The 22,151-nt window shown below is 46.7% G+C and overlaps 1 protein-coding gene across 5 annotated transcripts in view; it reads left to right on the top strand.

Annotated features, from left to right (window-relative positions):
- The window catches only part of NBEAL2 (neurobeachin like 2), a 219,488-nt gene that overhangs the window by 89,531 nt on the left and 107,806 nt on the right, over positions 1 to 22,151 (top strand). For all 5 annotated transcript variants that reach the window (XM_080973935.1, XM_080973933.1, XM_080973931.1 and 2 more), the window contains exons 3-7: positions 83 to 247; positions 8,769 to 8,850; positions 9,766 to 9,890; positions 14,266 to 14,348; positions 20,024 to 20,109. In XM_080973935.1, the coding sequence (XP_080830061.1) occupies positions 83 to 247; positions 8,769 to 8,850; positions 9,766 to 9,890; positions 14,266 to 14,348; positions 20,024 to 20,109 (541 nt within the window). The remainder of the gene's footprint in view (positions 1 to 82; positions 248 to 8,768; positions 8,851 to 9,765; positions 9,891 to 14,265; positions 14,349 to 20,023; positions 20,110 to 22,151) is intronic.

Raw genomic sequence — 22,151 nt, 5'->3', positions numbered from 1 at the left:
TTCGGAAGGGAGCAATGTTCTCGAGGGCTGATCTCCACAGAGGATAGTTTGCAAACTTATTTTTTATGCCCTTTTCTTGCAGGCCGGAGGACTCTGTCTCTGAGATCCCACTGCTCCCCTGTGACGTCCTGCAGACCCTGACCCAGCAGCTGACGTCTTGTGTGAACCAGATTTCCCGCCAGGAGGTGGCTGAGGCAGGTCTCAACCAAGCCCTCTTGCTGATCAAGTTCTTCATCATCATTTGCAGGTACGGGTTGTTATTCCTCCTCGTTTTTGGACTCTGGTTAGCGCTGCTTCTCATCTTCTGACTTTTATTTTATTTCATTTTTTAAAAATACTTTATTGAATTGCAGAGAGATGCGGCCCTAAGCCCTTAGCTTATAAGCCCTTAGCTTATAGGTAAATACGGCACTGTTGCTTTAACACACAAATTGATGGAACCTCCCATTTAGAGGCAGTCTACCTGCATCCCTAGGGACACAGGTGGTGCTGTGGGTTAAACCACAGAGCCTAGGACTTGCCGATCAGAAGGTCGGCGGTTCGAATCCCCGCGACGGGGTGAGCTCCCGTTGCTCGGTCCCTGCTCCTGCCAACCTAGCAGTTCGAAAGCACGTCAAAGTGCAAGTAGATAAATAGGTACCGCTCCAGCAGGAAGGTAAACGGCGTTTCCGTGCGCTGCTCTGGTTTGCCAGAAGCGGCTTAGTCATGCTGGCCACACGACCCGGAAGCTGTACGCCGGCTCCCTCAGCCAATAAAGCGAGATGAGCGCCACAACCCCAGAGTCGGCCACAACTGCACCTAATGGTCAAGAGTCCCTTTACCTTTACCTTTACCTTTAACAAAACCAAACAATATCACAAGCAAAAAAGGAAAAATAACAAATTACACAAAAGAAAAAATGAAATAAAATAAAAAGGACGCACCAAAAAAACATAGACTACCCTCCACCCATGTTTGACCTCTTTCCCTTAATCTTCTTTTATTCATTGTGTTATTAATATTACACTGTTTTTATTCCACTTCCATCCACTTCCTCAATATTTCTACCCTGCAAACTTTATTCATGGCATATCACTATATTTGTCCCAGAACAATGTTTTTTCATATACTCCTTTACACAATCCCATACTTCAATTAATTTTTGATCTGTTTGTCCTCTTATCGCTGCCGTGAGTCTAGCCGAAACTATATATTCACAAAATCTGACTTGCCACTCTCGAACAGATGGGATTTTTCCCCTTTCCAATTTTTTTTGCTCTAAGTATTCTGGCAGCAGCAGTTGCATATAAGAATACTTTTCTCTTGGTCACAAGAATGTCATTTGTTATCTTCTGACTTTTCATAGACATCCAAAGGCAGACCCATTTCGGGAAGCTAACAGCAATAACAATAACAATAACAACAACAATATATTATTTATACTCCACCCATCTGGCTGGGTTTCCCCAGCCATTCTGGATGGCTCCCAACAGAATATTAAAAGCAAAATGAAACATCAAACATTAAAAACTTCCCAATAGAAGCCTGCCTGCAGATGTCTTCTAAAAGCCAGATAGTTGTTTATCACCTTAACATCGTGATGGTAGGGCGTTCCACAGGGCGGGCGCCACCACCAAGAAGGCCCTCTGCCTGGATCCCTGTAACTTGGCTTCTCACAGGGAGGGAACCGCCAGAAGGCCCTCGGAGCTTGACCTCAGTGTCCGGGCTGAACAATAGAGGTGGAGACGCTCCTTTGAGTATACTGGGCCAAGGCCATTTAGGGCTTTGAAGCTATTATTATTATTTATTATTAAGATGCATGTATGCAGACTGAATTATTCACATGTACATCAAGAAGGGAGCATCTGGGCCCCTGCTATCAGGAATGTCATGTGCCCAGCCTCTTAGGTTTCTCACATTTTGCATACCACGAACCCCACACTTCTAAGCGCAACCCTTGCAGCCCTTTGGCTTAGAAATGCAGCTGTGCTTCTCAGGAGGTGGGTTTCGGTGCTCGATATGCTGCCGTTCTTATGCTTCTACAGATTCATAGCATACACATGGTCCTAACTTTGGCCGTTTCTCCAGAAGGCCCTCAGAGCTGGACCTCAGTGTCTGGGCTGGACGATGGGGTTGGAGGTAGTGGTAGTTCCACCCGCCCTGTGGAACGTCCTCCCACCAGATGTCAAAGAGAAAAACAACTACCAGACTTTTAGAAGACATCTGAAGGCAGCCCTGTTTAGGGAAGCTTTTAATGTTTAACAGACTATTGTATTTTAATCTTTTGTTGGAAGCCGCCCAGAGTGGCTGGGGAAGCCCAGCCATGTGGGCAGGGTATAAATAATAATTATTATAATATTATTATAATTTATCTTGATGCTATTGTATTTTAATATTCTGTTGGAAGCCGCCCAGAGTGGCTAGGGAAACCCAGCCAGATGGGTGGGGTATAAATAATATATTATTATTATTATTATTATTATTATTATTATTATTATTACTACTACTACTCTCTCGTCCAAAGGGCACTGCATTCTGCGCCCTCCTTATGCCTCGGAGGAAGAGACAGCATAAAACTCATTTGTCCAACCAAGCCGTCCTGCCCCGAAACGGCCTTTTCTGGCCCCTCGCCCCCTTTGGTTTCCAGCAGCTCAGAGCTTGGGCTGTCCTTCGCCGTGCCAATAACCAGCTGTCGCTCTGCTATCAAAACTCCCTTTCCTTCCTCCCTCCTGGCCTGAGTCCCAGCCCACCTCCAGCCTCTCTGTTGCTGCCGAAGATCTGCTTCTCTGCTTCCCTAGCTCCCCCCTCTTAAAAACACACACACACAAAAAAAAACCCTGGGCTATTCTGGGTCTGGTGTGATGCAAAGCCATGTTCGTCTTCCTGTGAGGTCTGCGAGCCAGAGATAAGGACCGGCAGATAATTGCTCTTCTCGCAGAGTTACAAAAAACTCCCGGGGGGCTGGCAGAGTCCTGAAATGAAATTCCCCAGGAGAGGGGTCTTGGCTGGAAGTGCCTTTATTAATAGTGGGGCCAAGAATGCCTTTGAAGTAGGCCTGCGGTGGACTTGGAGAAAGGTGGGGGGGTTGTTTGTTTTTTGCACACCTGCCCCTTCTGGACCTTTGCAGCATCCTCACAGAAACGAGCCTCTTTGTTGAGCCGCCCTGGGCGACTGGCACTCTCTGGAATTGTGCCCAGAACAGGCAACTTGGACATGTGTCAGGAGTGGAGATTTGCCTGTGCGGAATAATGGCTAACCGGTTGTGCCCATCCAGACCCCCTACCCAGCCACCGCTTTAGGGGCAAGGCGTAGTCAGCCTGTTTTCTTTGGTGACATTTTTGTGTGTGGACCAGGCCGAGGGAGATGTTTTCTTCTGTGCGCATGAGAAAATATTCTAAACCTGCATCCGCTTATCGAGCCTGCTCTTGTTGTTGTTGTTGTTGTTGTTGTTTAGTCGTGTCTGCCTCTTCGTGACCCCATGGACCAGAGCATGCCAGGCACTCCTGTCTTCCACTGCCTCCCGCAGTTTGGTCAAACTCATGCTGGTGGCTTCGAGAACACTGTCCAACCATCTCTTCCTCTGTCGTCCCCTTCTCCTTCTGCCCTCCATCTTTCCCAACATCAGGGTCTTTTCCAGGGAGTCTTCTCTTCTCATGAGGTGGCCAAAGTCTTGGAGCCTCAGCCTCAGGATCTGTCCTTCCAGTGAGCACCGTGGGCTGATTTCCTTCAGAATGGAGAGGTTTGATCTTCTTGCAGTCCATGGGACTCTCAAGAGTCTCCTCCAGCACCATAATTCAAAAGCATCAATTCTTCGGTGATCAAATACACTAAACTGAGATTTAATCACACTTTTTGGGAAGGTAACGGCCTCAGTCCGAAGGAGTGTCTCCACCCCCATCGCTCATCCCGGACACTGAGGTCCAGCTCCGAGGGCCTTCCGGCGGGTCCCTCACTGCGAGAAGTGAGGTTACAGGGAAGCAGGCAGAGGGCCTTCTCGGTGGTGGCACCCGCCCCGTTGAATGCCCTCCCATCAGATGTCAAGGAAATAAACAACTATCTGACGTTTAGAAGACATCTGAAGGCAGCCCTGTTCAGGGAAGCTTTTAATGTTTAAATAGGTTATTGTATTTTAATTTTCTGTTGGAAGCCGCCCAGAGTGGCTGGGGAAACCCAGTCAGAGGGGTGGGGTATAAATAATAAATTATTATTATTAGTAAGGAGGAAGGAGAAGACAATGGGTGCATGAATCTTGTTCGGTTGCCATAGTTTGTTCTGAAGCCCACGGTGGAGTTATTGCAAAACATGGGTTTTTTTGGGGGGTGATGTGTTGGAGGGGTTGCAAGTGCTAAATTGTGTGAGTGCAAAGGTAAGTGTGGGCTTTTGTACGGATTGGTGTGTGGCATAGAAAATCCAGTATTTTCGGTGGAATGCATGAACAAGATGGGAAGAGAGGCTGCCTCGTTCAGCAGTTAAAGGAATGATTTGGAGAGGGCCCGTGATATGAGGACCGAAAGGATTCCCCCTTCTCCCACAATGCTATTCAAAATAATAGAATCATAAGTTGGGGAAAACCCAAGGATCATCTATTCCAACCCCGTGCAATGCAGGAACAGGGTGGATTTGATTTCGATCAGATTGATTTAAATCATGATTTAAATCACTAGTCAGTAAGACTTGATTTAAATCACTAGTCAGTAAGACTTGATTTACCGGTAAATCTTTTTTTTTTTTTTTTTACAGAAAGACTCATTCTTGCTGGTATAATCTTAATATTTACAACCTGAGGAAGGTTTCATTTTTGGAATAAGAAATTTCCAGAGTAGTTTTTGCAGTTATATCAAAAATTACTGATGTGGTTATACTATTAGAAATACATAGACCGATAATTATGAAATTATGGTGAGGTTTAATAAGCTAACTGTTTATATTCGGACAACTTTTCAGCTGTACTTTATTGGAAGGAGAAAAATAATCATTTCCTTAATAAGAATTTAAACAATTTATTTAACTAAAACAATAACATCATAGCATATGTATCCATGTTTGTTAACTGAAGTGCTTAAACTTTTTTTTAAAAAAAACACCTTAGACTGAGTTTTAGCACACATGAAAAACTTAAAACAAATCCTTATTTCCTTTGGATTATAACGTAAGTTAAACAGAAAACGATCTTTAGAAAGATTTTTTCTCCAAAAGCATTTAATTTTAAAAATCAAATTTAAATTTTTTAAAAATCTGATTTAAATCAAATAAATCCAATTTAAATAAAAAAATCTCATTTTTTAAAATAATTGAATTTTATCCACTCTGTGCAGGAATATGAAGTTGTCCCATGTGGGTATCGAACCTGCAACCACGCTCTACCCAACTGAGCTATGCAGGTTGTGAGCATCAGGCTATAGGATTTTGGGTTGTTCTCTTCCTCAACAGGGCTCTTGTGCCTTGAAAAAGCTTTTCTTCTCTCCCTTGTGGGGGGGGGGGGACTTCACCTACTGAAAAGCGCAGGAGCCTAGCTAGGGAAAAGGTGGCAGCAACAACAACAACAACAACAACAATATTAATTTATTATTTGTACCTCGCCCATCTGGCTGGGTTTCCCCAGCCACTCTGGGCGGCTTCCACAGAGACCAAAAATACACTAAAATGCCACACATTAAAAACTTCCCTGAACAGGGCTGCCTTAAGATGTCTCCTGAATGTCAGGTAGTTGTTGTTCTCTTTGAGATCTGGTGGGAGGGTGTTCCACAGGGCGGGCGCCACTACCGAGAAGGCCCTCTGCCTGGTTCCCTGTAACCTCACTTCTCACAGTGAGGGAACCGCCAGAAGTCTTTCGGCGCTGGATCTCAGTGTCTGGGCTGAACGATGGGGGTGGAGATGCTCCTTCAGGCATACAGGACCGAGGCCGTTTAGGGCTTTAAAGGTCAGCACCAACACTTTGAATTGTGCTCAGAAACATACTGGGAGCCAACGTAGGTCTCTCAGAACCGGTGTTATGTGGTCCCAGCGGCCACTCCCGGTCCCAGCGGCCACTCCCAGTCACCAGTCTGGCTGCCGCATTCTGGATTAGTAGTAGTTTCTGGGTCACCTTCAAAGGTAGCCCCACGTAGAGCGCATTGCAGTTGTCCAAGCGAGAGATAACTAGAGCATGCAAGACAGTCCGTGGGCAGGGAGGGTCTCATCCTGCATACCAGATGGAGCTGGTAGACAGCTGCCCTGGATACAGAATTGACCTGCGCCTCCATGGACAGCTGTGAGTCCAAAATGACTCCCAGGCTGCGCACCTGGTCCTTCAGGGGCACAGTTACCTCATTCAGGACCAGGGACTCCTCCACACCCGCCCGCCCCCTGTCCCCCAAAAACAATACTTCTGTCTTGTCAGGATTCAACCTCAATCTGTTAGCCGCCATCCATCCTCCAACCGCCTCCAGGCACTCACACAGGACCTTCACCGCCTTCACTGGTTCTGATTTGAAAGAGAGGTAGAGTGGCAACCCCAAAGAGGACTGCGCTGCCTATGAGTTTGTGTAAAACTGAACCCAGGCTCCGGGGATTCCCCTGTGTGAAAAACAGCTGTGTGCAAATTGAGTGTGCTTCAACGTTAGGCTTGGGGGAATTTTCGGGCTGGCATTTTGGGGGGTTTCCTTGGGGGATTTTGAGTATTTTCTCAGCATTCAGCTTAAATATATTTAGGGGTTTTGGGCTGGAGGGAGCAGTTGCTTTGCAGCCTTCCCCGACTGTATTGAAGAGAGCGGTTTAAGCGAAAGCAGCTGCAGTAATTTTCTCGCCGGTGGGAACAGAACCAAGAACTGCATCATGTACCCATTTGCCTTTTGTTTGTTGATCTTGATTTATATATATATATATACATTTTTATTGGTTTTTTAACATATCAGCTCCAACAGTCATACAAAATACCTTCTCATCTTATACGATATTTTAGACTTCCGTCAGCACCTCTGATGATTTTCCATTCTTTATCACTTATTCTGCATTTTTAAATTTCTACATTGCATTTAATTGTCCTTAACTAATAATTCTTTTCATAGCCTTTCTTGTAACATTTCAAATAATCCACCTTACAAAACTTCCTGCAAACCTACTAGCATCATCTGTTCATCACAATTACTTTTCAAATAGTTCATATATTTACTCCAGTCCTCTAAGAATCTCTGATCCCGCAGGTTTCGAATCCTTCCTTTTAATTTACCTAATTCTGCATAGTCGTGTGTTGATCTTGATATTAACACGCATGCACAAACATTATTTTCCTTTGAGCAGCAGCATGATCCCATGGAGAAAAATGCTCGCCTGTTTTGCAGCCTTATCATCGTGCAAACGTGCTACGTATTTTCGACTCTGGGTTGTATTGATGGAAGGGGATGTGATGGAACGAGAGCATAGCTGTCAACCGTCCCTTATTTGGCGGGAAACTCCCTTATCCCAGCGCCGTGTCCCACTGCTGTCCCTTATTGATGATGTCCCTTAAATTTCCCGGGTTTCATGCTCGCCTGGCTCGGGAGGGAAGCAGCGGCTCGGGGTCCTCCGCCGCAAGAGAGCGCACACGCATGAGCTGCCGCGTCTCCTTCTCTCCCTTTTCCCCCTCAGGGGCGCGTCATGAGGAGACGGGTGGCGGTGGGCGGGCAGGCAGCCCCTCTCTTGTGAGACTTCCGCTGCGCTGCCAGGGGAAGCCGGAGGCGGCAGCGGCAGCTGAGGAGGCGGCCTGAGGGAGGAGGAAGAGGAGGGGATGGGGAGGGACGCAGAAGGGCAGTGCTTCAGCGGCCGCAGCGCCGCCGCAACCGCCTCACGCCAGGCTCGCGGACGGCGTGGGTCTCTCTCCCTCCCCCCCTCTCTCGGACGGGGAAGGGCCGATGGAACTCCTCGCACCAGGACGACAGCAGCCCCGACATGCTGCTTAGCATCCCCTCCAGCCAGTGCAGCATCTAAATGTAGTGATTTCCCCCTCTGCATCCCTTTCATAACTCTATTTTTATAAATCATTTGTCCATCCATAGTTCAAATTTTTACTACAAGTTTTCTGTCAATCCTACCAATGTATGTAACTCTTTCCAATAGCTTTTCAACTAAATTATAAACTTTCCCCATTCTTTATTAAAGAGGTCCTCCTCCTGGTTTCTAATTCTGCCTGTAAGCTTTGCCATCTCGACGTCGTTCATCAGTTTTGTCTGCCACTCTTCTTTGGTCGGAGTTGTAGACCCTTAGGATCATCTAGTCCAACCCCCTGCAAAACACAGTCAGTGGCAGCCAAAGCAGCCTGGCTCCATCAGTGGCGGATTTCTTCATAAGCTAAGCAAAATCCCTTATTTTGGCTGCTGATCCCTTATATTTGAGGCTGCTGGTCCCTTATTTTCAAATATGTAAGTTGACAGCTATGAACGAGAGACAGGCAGAACCGACTGTCCGGAGTACCGGACGCCGTTTGCAAAAAGAGCACCTCCAATTTTCCTAGATCTTGAGGGCTAGAAAATTGGCTGTCGTAAATTCATGGGCTGTGCACTCACGCTCACGACTTAATTTATATGCAAATTTCTGCATCTGAAATATTAGCAGGACAGCCGCCCCTCCTCCTCTTTGCCAACTTACTCGCTCTCTCATTACCGCCTAGTGTGAGGTGCTTCATACATAATAAATATTACCATTATCTCTCTTTTGCAGCGCATTAGCATGCATGTGGAGAAATTAGCTGGCTTGGGTCTCCGGCGGCTGCAGATGACAAAGGACTTTGTGGTTGTTTGACTGTTTCTCATCCCTCCCCTATTGCTTCTTTGCAGGAATCTCGAAAACGTCCAAACTGACCGGCCCCCGGTGTTTATCCACGAGGTGACCAGTTTGCTGTCTGCTTATTCGAAGAAGGTAAGCTCAAATTCCTCGCCCCTTGTGTTTGCAAGGCTGGATGCTTCAAATTCCTAGGAATCGAGGAGTTAGCAAGTGGTTCAAGTTAGGTGATGAAATTTACATACCTAGCTCAGAGTCCTTAAGGGGAAGAATGATGGATTTGATGATAGTAATAATATAATAATAATTTATTATTTATACCCCGCCCATCTGGCTGAGTTTCCCCAGCCACTCTGGGCGGCTCCCAATCGAGTGTTAAAAACAATACAGCATTAAATATTAAAAATTTCCCTGAACAGGGCTGCCTTCGGATGTCTTTTGAAGATAGGATAGCTGCTTATTTCCTTCACATCTGAAGGGAGGGTGTTCCACAGGGTGGGCGCCACTAGCGAGAAGGCCCTCTGTCTGGTTCCCTGTAACCTCACTTCTCACTTACATTTTTTATTCTAAGCCTATTAACATGTTATTTTTAGAACAATATTTTGACACATCATCATCGAAATACTTCCACTCCATTCTTAACTTTTGATTTGATTGATACCTTATAACTGAAGTTGATTTTGCCAATTCTATATACTCGCTTAATTTACAAATCCCCTTTCGATCATTGTTGCAATGCACAGAACAACGCCCCGAGGTGACCTCTCGGACGGAGGTTTTCCTTTTGGAGCAGGCCTCAAGTCGCACGCTCGTTTTCCTCCGCCCCGCCCGGTCTTTTTTCCTTTCCTCTCGTGGCTCTCATGGCCTTGTTATCAGATGAATTGAACGAATGCCCAGGGCTCTTTTCACATCTTCGAAAGCACGCTTAATGACACGAATGTATTTCGGCTAGCTGTTGGGTTGGAGAAAAAGCTTTCTCGAGAACAAGAAATGAAGGGGGGGGGGGAGACCTCGCAATCTGCAGATTAACGGAGCTGCTTGTGTCCTTGGCAGCTCAAGAACGCCCAGGGGCAGAATTTGCGTTACCGGAGTCAGCTGGAGAACGTAACTCTCTACGTGTTGCACCTCTATGAATGCCTGTTTGATCCCTACCAGACGTGGAGGAGGCAGCTGAGCGGGTGAGTGCATTGGCCAACCAGTGTGGGGATCCACTGGATCATAGAATCGTAAGAGTTTGAAGGGAACCCCAGAGTCATCTAGTCCAACCCACTGCAATGCCGGAATACCCGAATCGAACCTGCAACCTTGGCGTGATTGCAGAGTGGATTTGATTTACATCAAATCGATTTAAATTACAATTTAAATCACTAGTCCGTAAGACTTGATTTAAATCATTTTCTTACAGAAAGACTCATTCTTGCTGGTATCGTAATATTTACAGCTAGATGAAGGTTTCATTTTTGGAATAATAAATTTTCAGAGTAGTTTTTACAGGTACATCAAAAATTACTGATTTGGTTATACTATTAGCAATACACAGACACATAATTATGAAATTATGGTGAGGTTCAGTAAGTTAACTGTTTATATTTGGACAACTTTTCGGCTGTACTTGATTGGAAGGAGAAAGATAATCCTTGCCTTAATAACAATTTAAACAATTTATTTAACTAAAAAAACACACCACATTATAGCATATGTATCCATGTTTGTTAACTGATGTGGTTAAACAATTTAAAAAAAAAAAACTTAGACTGAGTTTTGGCACACATGAAAAACTGAAAACAAATCCATGTTTCCTGATGAATAGCGTTTGGACTAGAATGTAACTTACCGCAAATAGAAAACTATCTTTAGAAAGATTTTCCCCCCAAATGCATTTTGTTTTAAAAATCCAATTTAAATTTAAAAAAAAAACCATTTAAAAAAATAAATCATTGATTTTTATCCACCCTGCGTTACCGGCACCACACTCTAGCCGACTGAGCTATGCAGGCTGATTCTGCTGAACTACAACTCCCATCATCCCTGACCACTAGCCATGCCTGCTAGGGCTGATGGGAGTTGTAGTTCGGCATCACCTGGAGGGCCAACAGTTCCCAGCTCTGGGTTTAGACCTTGCATGTCAGGACGGAGGCTCTGGCCACCGGCAGGCAGGTCCGACATTAAACCAGGATCTGGTGATAGCTGCAACCTTGGGGTTATCACTTGGGAGTCTGGTGCTGCTCAGCTGCCAAACCGAGAGAAGAGAAGTTCCGGGATTTAAAAAAACAACAATTTTTAAAGTACCTTTGTTTCTCTGTTTGAACCTCTTACATGGTTCGCTGTGCGTGTGGTATTTTACGCCTTGTGACTCGCTGCTGTTTTTATTGCTATTAGTTTAGTATTTATTTATCGCAATTGACTTTCTGTTAATGATTGTTTGCTGATATTTAATTTCATTGTGCACCGTTACATTCTGATGGATTATTGAGGGTTACTTTACAGTCATACCTCGGGTTACAGACGCTTCAGGTTGCGTTTTTTCAGGTTGCAGACCGCCAAAACCCGGAAGTACCAGAACGGGTTACTTCCGGGTTTCGGCGGTCGCGCATGCGCAGGGGTGCTAAATTGCGCTTTGCGCATGCGCAGATGCGCCGAATCGCAACCCGCGCATGTGCAGACGCGCTGCTGCGTGTTGCAAACGCATCCTTCACAGATCACATTCGCAACCTGAGCATCCACTGTATTTGAAATAAGTTATTTATTTTAAAGTTATGTTATGACTTTTTTTTGTATTGGATCGGATAGTTATAAGGTTGTGTGATCCTTGTTGTTACGTCGGCTTGTAAACTGCCTCATGTGATATAGAAAGGCAGTGTACAAATTAAAAATTAAATTAAATGCTTCCCAAAGCAGGCTGCCAGGCGGTTGAGCTTCTTGGCTGATAATGCAGTTTGCGTTTCGCTGGAGTCTTGCCACGAAGCCGGAGAAAGGCATTTCAGTGTTTACAATTTGAAGGCGCTCTTGAGATCTGAAAATGCCCGTGTCCCTTGGGGCAAGCAGGGAATGCCAAGCAGGGCTGTTAAAACAAAAGCTTCGGTTTGTTTATACCTTCCATTAATCAAGTGCACTTAATTTTACTGGGAAATCAATGAAGCGCTTGCTTGCGGCCGGCAGCAGGAGAGCGGCTGCCGCGATTCGTGGGCTCAGGTTTTTGGGCCGGCTGCCAAAATCCATTCCTGCGCAGGGTGATTGCAGACGCATGGAATGACGAGAGTCGGGGTTGCAACTGGGGACGGGGCTGGAAGTCCGTGGCAGCTCAGCCATTTTCACGCAGGAGCTCCTGGGTACAGCTGATGGCATTTCCAGTTAGGAAACCAGCCGGTAGGGAACCAAGTGTCAAGGATCTGTCAAGGAGACAGGTCAATCACAGGGTGGGCACAAACAGCAGCGTCCTCTGGTTCGCCTTCACCCAGCTGAGTTGGCAAGAGCACAGCGCCGATAACGCCAAGGTTGCAGGTTCGATCCCCGTGCGGTATAATAATAATAATAATAATAATAATAATAATAATAATAATAAATTTATTATTTATACCCTACCCATCTGGCTGGGTTTTCCTAGCCACTCTGGGCACTCTGGACGCGGGTGGCACTGTGGGTTAAACCACAGAGTCTAGGACTTGCTAATCAGAAGGTCGGCGGTTTGAATCCCCACGACAGGGTGAGCTCCTGTTGCTCGGTCCCTGCTCCTGCCAATCTAGCAGTTCGAAAGCACGTCAACGTGCAAGTAGATAAATAGGTACCACTCCGGCGGGAAGGTCAATGGCGTTTCCATGCACTGCTCTGGTTCGCCAGAAGCGGCTTAGTCCTGCTGGCCACATGACCCGGAAGCTGTACGCCGGCTCCCTCGGCCAATCAAACGAGATGAGCGCTGCAACCCCAGAGTCGGCCACGACTGGACCTAATGGTCAGGGGTCCTTTACCCATCTGGCTGGGTTTTCCTAGCCACTCTGGGCAGCTTCCAACAAAATATTGAAATACAATACAGTGATACCTCTGCTTGCGAACAGGATCCGTTCCAGAGGCCCGTTCGCAACCTGAAAAGTGTGCAACCTGAAGCGCTGTATCTGCGCAGGTGCACTGCGCGACTTAGCGCTTCTGCGCACGTGCAAGCGGCGAAACCCGGAAATAACCCTTTCCGGTACTTTTGGGTCGCCACGGGACGCAACCTGAAAAGACGTAACCTGAAGCGTCCGTAACATGAGGTATGACTGTAGTCAAACATTAGAAGCTTCCCTAAATAGCTCCAACTAACAGCTCCCTCAAAAGCTGCTCCAAAAGGGAGTCAAAAAGAGGGAGAGTGCTGTGTGCCTTGTCCCTTTTGTTACCTGGGCAGGTAAGGTCACGCCCACCTCTAGTCACATGCAAAGGAAGGATGCTCCAGGCCAGGAGGAAACAGGAAGTTTTTGACCGGCTGGACCAAACATTCCCCTGCATGTCCACTCTAGGAAAACAAGGAATGTTATACTTGACTGCTACTTAGGTATCACATCCCACAGCCTTAAAGAGGATATCCCTCCTGGGATAAAGCAGTGGGGACATGGGGAAGTGTCGGTGAACTCTCGAATAGCCCAATCGTCCTGATTCTGGATAAAGCAGTTTCCCGTGTTCCTAACTCCTCCTGCAACCCCTATAATAATAATAATAATTTATTATTTATACCCCGCCCATCTGGCTGGGTCTCCCCAACCACCCTGTGCAGCTTCCAACAAAGTATTAAAATACAGTGGTCTGTTAAACATTAAAAGCTTCCCTAAAGAGAGCTGCCTTCAGATGTCTTCTAAAAGTCTGGTAGTTGTTCTTCTCTTTGACATCTGGTGGGAGGGAGTTCCACAGGGCGGGTGCCACCACCGAGAAGGCCCTCTGCCTGGTTCCCTGTAGCTTCACTTCTCGCAGGGAGGGAACCGCCAGAAGACCCTTGGCGCTGGACCTCAGTGAACAATGAGGCTCCTTCAGATATACTAAGCTGCGGCTGTTTAGGGCTTTAAAGGTCAGCACCAACACTTTGAAGTGCTCGGAAACGTACTGGGAGCCAGTGTAGGTCTTTCAAGACTGGTGTTATGTGGTCCCGGCGGCCACTCCCAGTCACCAGTCTAGCTGCCGTATTCTGGATTAGTTGTAGTTTACGGGTCACCTTCAAAGGTAGCCCCACGTAGAGCGCATTGCAGTAGTCCAAGCGGGAGATAACCAGAGCATGCACCACTCTGGCGAGACAGTCTGCGGGTAGGAAGGGTCTCATCCTGCACACCAGATGGAGCTGGCAGACAGCTGCCCTGAACACAGAATTAACCTGCACCTCCATGGACAGCTGTGAGTCCAAAATGACTCCCAGGCTGCACACCTGGTCCTTCAGGGGCACAGTTGCCCCATTCAGGACCAGGGAGTCCTAACTAGAGGAACGCTTCTCGCCGGCGTTTGTGCTTGTGTCGTGTTGTACCACCCTGTGTGAAAGCTGCCTCCTTCGTCTGCAAAACCTTTCTCACGCCCCTCTGCATTTCTCGCCTCTCCTAGGGAGATCGTCAGCATGAAAGAGAAGAGCAAATACAAGTTTGCACCAGCTGTGTTGCCTCAGGAGTTCAACTCGTTTTTCCAAGGTAAATACTTCAGTTTCGCTCTCTCCCCACTCTCGCAGCCACTCAAGAATGGCAGTACCTTGGTTCTCAAGCTTAATCCGTTCCGGAAGTCCGTTCCAAAACCAAGGCATGCTTTCCCATGGAAAGTAATGCAAAATGGGTTAATCTGTTCCAGACTTTTAAAAACAGCAATTTAACATGAATTTTGCTGTCTAACGAGACCATTGATCCATAAAATGAAAGCAATAATCAATGGACTGTACTATAAAATAAATAAGACAGTATTGTAGATGATCAAAATTAATATATTTTTCTTACCTGCGCAGATGATAGTCATTGGTTGGATGGGAGGCTTTTGTCCATTTCTGCAGTCACACAATCAGTCAGTCGGTAGTGGAACTGGGTTCCACATAGCCACAAAAACAAATTAACGGAAAAAGCCTCAAAAACAAAATCGCAAAGTAGCAGAAACAAAAGCACCAAAGTTAATCGGTTCGGGAACTCCATTTGACTTTCGAAATGTTCAAAAACCAAGGCACAGCTTCTGATTGGTGCAGGTGCCCCAGAAACAATAGCTGACAGCCGCATCGGACGTTCGGCTTCCGAAAAACATTAAAAAACTGGAACACTTACTTTTGGGTTTTCGGAGTTTGAGAACCAAGGTGTTTGAGAACTAAAGCGTTTGAGAACCAAGGTACCACTGTTTCCCTGTTCACCGCCTGTCCCGCTGTCCATGCACAACTCATCTTAACACAACCGATCCAGGTGTTTGCAACACCGAAGTTTTCCTGATCCACTCATTCCGAGTTCTGTCGTGCCAGGGAAGAAACAAAACGGAAGTTGGCTTTTTGCGTTGTGTACAGACCAGGAAACAAACCACAAGTGTTGGTTTTATCAGGACAGCTTCTAAATTGATCTGTTGCACACATACACACAAGCCAGGAAAGCAGAGCCGGGCCCTTTCATGAGATTTTCCGCATTCATTTAAAAACAGCCACTTCTGAGCAAGTTCCTAGTCTTCATGGGCGATGGAAATTCCAGAAGAGAGACTAACTAAGATTTCCAGGGATTGTGCAATGCAGCTTTGGTTGCCCTGTTTACCTCCCCCGCCCTTCCTGTGGTTAACAAAATCAGGGGGGAAATGTGTGAAATAAGAGATCAAAGTTGCTGGTTCATACGAGGAACAAAATTCACAATATTCACTGGTTTGTTTGTTTTTTATAATATTTTATTAAGGATTTTCTTGTTTTACAGAAGTAAGTGTAATGCCTCATTTTTTCCCCCCATGTAACATTTTTACAAATCCGTTTCATTTGTCGAGGCATTAGGGGGAGAAGAAAAAAAGGAAAAAAGAAAGGGGGGTGGGGAGAGGGAAGATGGATGGGGGTGGGGTCGGGTGGCGGTGTTTCTATTATGTTTAATGTATGTAGAGTTTGGTGTCGGCGTTGCTTGTGTTGTTCACTTGTGTTCCTTTGGTGGTGAGAGAGGTTGGGGTTGGCCTAGGGTGTGATTGTTTGCTTGGGATTGGCTGTGGTGATCTTTGTTTTTGTGTGTGAGTGAGGTGGGTGGGTGTTTTGGATCAGGTTAGCCATATTGATTTGTATGCTGTTGGTGGATTATTGTCATTGTCCTGTTGGGCTGTGTATGTGATAAAGGGGAGCCATACCGGGGTGAAGGCGTCTTCTTCTGTTTGTCCCCGTGTCAGTTTCAGTTTATTAGTTAATTTTTCTAGTAGGGCTGTTTCCCATACTATTTGGTACCATTGGTCCATGCTTACTCCTGACAGGTCTCTCCAGTGTCACAATATTCACTGTTCACAAAAGTGTGATGGAGGCTGTGTGTTGTTTGGACAGGTAGCAACTCTTAAGGGGAATTGAGCTTCATGTTCACTTGTGTATAGTCATACCTCGGCTTATAGCTGCTTCAGGTTGCGTTTTTTCAGGTTATGGACTGCCGAAACCTGGAAGTACCAGAACGGGTTAATTCTGGGTTTCGGCGGTCGCGCATGCGCAGGAGTGCTAAATCGTGCTTTGCGCATGTGCAGAAGCCCCGAATTGCAACCCGCGCATGCGTAGATGCGGGTTGTGAACGTGAATCCCGCACGGATCACGTTCACAACCCAAGCGGCCACTATACTGTAATGCCACAAAATAAAATGTAGTGTTTGCCTTGTGTGTCAATGTTCAGGTCATGACGACGAGCTTGTAAGGTAGATCAGTGTTCCCTACAACTTTCCTGCAAGGTAGACGCAGTGTGTGTGTTATGTACTGAAGTTCTCACCCTGGGCCAGCAGGGGGATACTGTAGATAGTTATGCAAATAAGGGATCGAAAGTGACGTTCAGTGATTGGATAGTTTTAGAAAATGGTTACAGTTACGTTGTACTGGAGCTCTAGCAGGCTGACTGAACCCTTCAGTTCAGTTCTGTTCTGGCCTGTGAATAAACAAGAGCTGTTTGGAGAATCGCTGTGTCGTATGATATGTTCACCCACAACTTAACAGTGTGTATGTGGGAGAGAGAGACAAAGAGTGTCTTGCCCAGGTCCCCCCAAGTTAGCTCACGAAAGAGGTGAGACTCACATCTCATAAGACTCAAGACCAGGGGTCAACAAACTTTTTCAGCAGGGGGCCGGTCCACTGCCCCTCAGACCTTGTGGGGGGGCCAGACTATATATTTTTGGGGGGAGGGGATGAACAAATTCCTATGCCCCTCTAGAAGGAGGAGGAGCACCAAGAAGAATGGATGAAATTTAAAGAATATTTAGTTAAATATGCTAAGATAACTTAAATAGAATTATTTGCGAGTACCAAATAGGCCTAGAATTTAAATATATGGATAAAAGTCAATATGAAAAGAAAGAAAGATGTTAATAGGACTATGCAAATTTTATGTGAAATCAGTTTTGGAAAACTGCTACAATGATTTATATGGAAACTCAGCCAGGGGGACTCAAGGAAGTCACTTAACAATGTAACCAAAAATGGAATTTCTACAGTTAGAATATATGTTTGTTTGTTTGCTTGTTTTTTCTATTTTTTGATGTCCCCCCCCCCCCCTTATGTCTGTTGATGTGTTTGTTTTAAACTTGGAAAACCAATAAAAAAAAATTGGGGAAAGAAAATGAACGAATTCCTATGCCCCACAAATAACCCAGAGATGCATTTTAAATAAAAGGACACATTCTACTCATCTAAAAACACGCTGATTCCTGGACCGTCCGCAGGCCGGATTGAGAAGGCGATTGGGCCGGATCCGACCCCCGGGCCTTAGTTTGCCTACCCATGCTCAAGACTGTTTCCAGTCTCTCCTCTGTGCCAGCTGCACACTGCAAAATCCACGAATGAAAACCTTGCAGAAAGTGGGGAAGCCAATGCAGATAAACAGCGATGCGATTTTTTTAAAGACATCTGACGGTGGTTCTGTTAGGGGACATTTTTAGTGCTTTAAACACCCCTTTTGCTTAAAAATAAACAGGTTCCGAGTCAACAGCCCCTTCTGCCCACAAACGACATTCCCAATTGCCTCTCTCCCAGTCAGCCTGTTTTCCAGAGTGCTGAGGGCAACCTTCTTACGCCTGCCAATTTTTTTTAAGCGTGATTAAAGAGCAATTAATCTGCATTAAGTGACTTTCTTCTACCCTGGGAGACCAGATGTCCCCGCCAGTTTGCATGGTCAGCCTTTTCTCCTGCCAAGATATGTATTAGATTCACATGTCAGCTTTAAGGTTTGCATCTATGCAAACTGAAAGAAAAATAAGTTCATTTATGAGTAACTATTTATTTTTATTTTTAAAAAAGCAAGGGAGATGTAATCCCCACCCCCCAATTCCAGGCATTTAAAGTGCCATTATCTCTCCCCTTCCCCGCCGATCTAAATTTAATTTATCTCCTTTGTTGCTTTTTATTTATCCTCTGGGCTGCTGAAGGGATCACAGTCAATAAATACTGGGCTGATCTCCGTGAGAAGGAAGGTCTGTGCTGCTGGTTTGTCAAGAGGCTCTTCTTCAAAAAGCATCAAATTAGTTCAGGGGAATGGATTTGCAGAAACTGTTGGCAGATTTCTGATTTTTTTATTTTTGTATCTATAAAAAACTCCCTAGGAGTTTTCGGGGGGGGGTTTTCCCTTTGCCAGGTGCCTGCAAACTGCAAGGCACTCACATCGACTGGCTTTGGCTGCCAGTGGGGGATTTCTCTGAGCTATTTGGGTCGTTTTGGGTGCAGACGTGTGATTACAGAATCGTAGAGTTGAAAGGGACCGTGAGGGTCATCCAGTCCAACCCCCGGCAATGCAGGAATCTCTTGTCCAACCCGAGACTCAAACCCACAACCCTGAGATTAAGAGTCTCATGCTCTCCCGACTGAGCATGACCAACGCTTAACCCCGCTTGGTCCAAGAAGGTAGCAAGTTGCCTTATACCAGATCAGGCCATGCGTCCATCTTTCTAGCTAAGCCTCCGCTGACTACCAGCAGCTTTCCTGGGCTTCAGGCTAGAGGTCTTTCTCAGCCTATCGGGGATCGATCCTGCATTGCAGGGCGTTGGACTAGATCAGGGGTCAGCAAACTTTTTCAGCAGGGGGCCGGCCCACTGTCCCTCAGACCTTGTGGGGGGCCGGACTATATTTTGTAAAAAATAGTGAACAAATTCCTATGCCCCACAAAGAACCCAGAGGTGCATTTTAAATAAAAGGACACATTCTACTCATGTGAAAACATGCTGATTCCCGGACCATCTGCGGGCCGGATTGAGAAGGTGATTGGACCGGATCTAGCCCCGGGCCTGAGGTTGCCTACCCATGGACTAGATGACCCACGGGATCTCTTCCAGCTCTGCAGTTCTGCGACATTAACATTATTTCTTTAATCTCTTCTTCTATTTTGACTTTACTCTCCTTTCACTCTAATCATTTTCTGGATTCACTCAATATCTTCCAGAAATTCTACTTTTTCCACATAAATTTTGATGCATTCCTTAAAGATAGCCCATTCACTTTTTGTACCATATCTCCTCTTATCCTCCCTGTTAGTTTGGCAATATGGAAGTATTCCATCATTTTAGATAACCAGTCTGTTTTAGTTGGGACGCTGCTGCTTTTCCAATTTTTGGCAATCGATAACCTTGCCGCCGTAGTTGCATACATAAATATTGGTCTGACCGTTCTTTTTATTTCCTCTGACATGATACCTAGGAAAAAGGATTCTGGTTTTTCCCCCCAAATGAAAATCTAAACATCTTTTTCAGTTCGTTATAGATATTATCCCAGAATCCCACTATCTCTTAGCATTCCCACCACATATGTAGAAAGTTTCCTGCCCCATTGTTGCATCTTCAACAGACATCACCACAGTTTTTATACATTTTTGCCAGTCTGACCGGGGTCAGCTACCATCTGTATTGCATTTTCATTACATTCTCTCTTAAATTATAGCATGCCGTAAATTTGATATATCTTTTCCACAGCAGTTCCCATTGGCTCATCATAATATTTCCCCCTAAATCCTGGGCCCACTATACCATCACTGTCTTCCACACATATAGTATCAAAATAACTTTTATTATTATTTGCAGAAGATGGATGGTTATCTTTCCAAAATGAGAGCAAGCACTTGTGTTCTGTGTTACAAACCGAGCACTGCTCGGAGTTGTTCCTTTTTGTTTTCCCATCCAAAATGCCTTTCTCTCTTGCCTCCTTCACTAGAGTGCTTCCAAGAGGGCGAGCAACTTCCTGAGGTCCTTCAAGTGCGGCTGATCCATCTCTTCGGCGCCATCGTCTCCGGAGCCAAGGCAAGCTTTACTCTCTGTGAAATTTCAGGCTCTGCCCAGGAAGTAGAGACTCTCTGCTGGTGGTGCAGTTATGCTAGGGTTACCAGACGTCCCCGGTTCCAGGGTACAGTCCCCGGATTTGCAGATCTGTCCCCGGACAAATTCCGTCCCCGGAATGTCCCCAGATTTGCAAATCTGTCCCCGGCAAACGTGGCAGCGGCAGCCTCAGCAGCCCGGAGCCAGCCTGGTAGCGCAGTTGGCTCTGGCTGGCTTCAGGAGCTGCTCGCTGCCGCCGCCACTGCCGATGGGGAACCGGGGACGTCCGGCGGTACAGATCTCCTGCCCGCTTCTCCCTTTGTTTTGACAGATCAGGGGAGGCTTGGGAGTCACTGGTGGGCGGGTGTTGCCCAGGAGGGGCACAAGGCGCAGGGTAACTCCGCCAGGCAAGGTGCAAAGCCCTTCTTTTGCACCCTGTGAAACATACCGGTAAGTGCACAGAGTTTTTTAAAACAACTGGGCAATAGCCTCCCGCCCGTGACTCCCGAGCCTCCCCTGATCAGTCAAAACAAAGGGGGAAGGGGGCAGGAGATCAGGGGAGACTCAGGAGTCGCGGGCAGGCGGCGCTCTGTTGCCCAGTTTTTAAAAAACTCCCGGTACCTGTAAATAAATATTGCAAATGCAGTGGTACCTCAGAAGTCGAACGGAATCTGTTCCAGAAGTCTGTCCGACTTCCAAAATGTTCGGACACCAAGGCGCCGCTTCCGATTGGCTGCAGGAAGCTCCTGCAGCCAGTAGGAAGACGCATAAGCCACGTCGGACATTCGGATTCCAAGGAACGTTCGCAAACCAGAACACTTACTTCCGGGTTTGTGGCATTCGGGAGCTTTCTGAGGTTTAAACAAATACTACATATTTGGAAAGGAAAATACCACAATAATTGCCGATACATAGAGCGCAGGGTAGAGCCAACAAAAATGTCAATCTTAATTCCCCTGCTTTCTTTCCAAAGAGATACAATAATGATAAAATATGTTGTATCCTCTTGACTGTATTTTCATGTCGCCCATCCTTTAGCACGGAGCTTTCCAAACTGTGTGTCGCGGCACGTTAGTGTGTCGGGCGAATGCTCCCCATGCTCCCCCCTCCCGGGGCTGGAAAGGGGCTAGTTTAACCTATGGTTTGCTTATAAAACGGGACGCGGGTGGCGCTGTGGGTTAAACCACTGAGCCTCTTGGGCTTGCCGATCAGAAGGTCAGCGGTTCGAATCTCTGTGACGGGGTGAGCTCCCGTTGCTCAGTCCCTGCTCCTGCCAACCTAGCAGTTCGAAAGCACGTCAAAGTGCAAGTAGATAAATACAGTATTTTTCGCCCCATAGGGCACACCGGCCCATAAGGCGCACCTAGTTTTTTGGGGGGGAAATAAAGAAAAAAAAATTATTTCCCCCCCAAGGTGCGAGGCTGGGGCAGGGGAAGCCCGAGCTTCCCCCGACCCCAGCCCCCAGAACAGGCTGCTCTCCGCAAGCCGTGGGAGCCCTCCCGCGGCTTGCACAGAGCTAACCGAAGCCCCTGCGCGACTGCTCAGCGCGCCGGGGCGTCGGGATAAGAGGCAGCTCTGCGCAAGCTGGGGAAGCCCTCCCACGGCTTGCGCAGAGGGCAAGAGGCAGCGCCGGGGCTTCGGGATAAGAGGGAGGGCTCCCCCGGCTTGCGCAGCACTGCCTCTTATCCCGAAGCCCCGGCGCGCTCAGGGCATTTCCGTGTGCTGCTCTGGTTCGCCAGAAGCGGCTTAGTCATGCTGGCCGCATGACCCAGAAGCTGTACGCCGGCTCCCTCGGCCAATAAAGCGAGATGAGCGCCACAACCCCAAAGTCGGCCACGACTGGACCTAATGGTCAGGGGTCCCTTTACCTTTACCTTTAGCTTATAAAACTGAATTACCGAAATGACGTGTGTTTAAAAAGTGTGTCGGCACCATGAAGACATGAATACCTATCCAAGATGGCGGCGCGTGCAGATACCGTATCGTAAAAGTTTGGAAAGCTCTGCTTTGGCACAATGCGAAATACT

The sequence above is a fragment of the Podarcis pityusensis genome (assembly GCF_964106645.2).
Source record: "Podarcis pityusensis genome assembly, chromosome: 12".
NCBI lineage: Eukaryota > Metazoa > Chordata > Lepidosauria > Squamata > Lacertidae > Podarcis > Podarcis pityusensis.
Note: the sequence above shows the minus strand (reverse complement) of the source record. Positions and strands in the feature narration are given on the sequence as shown.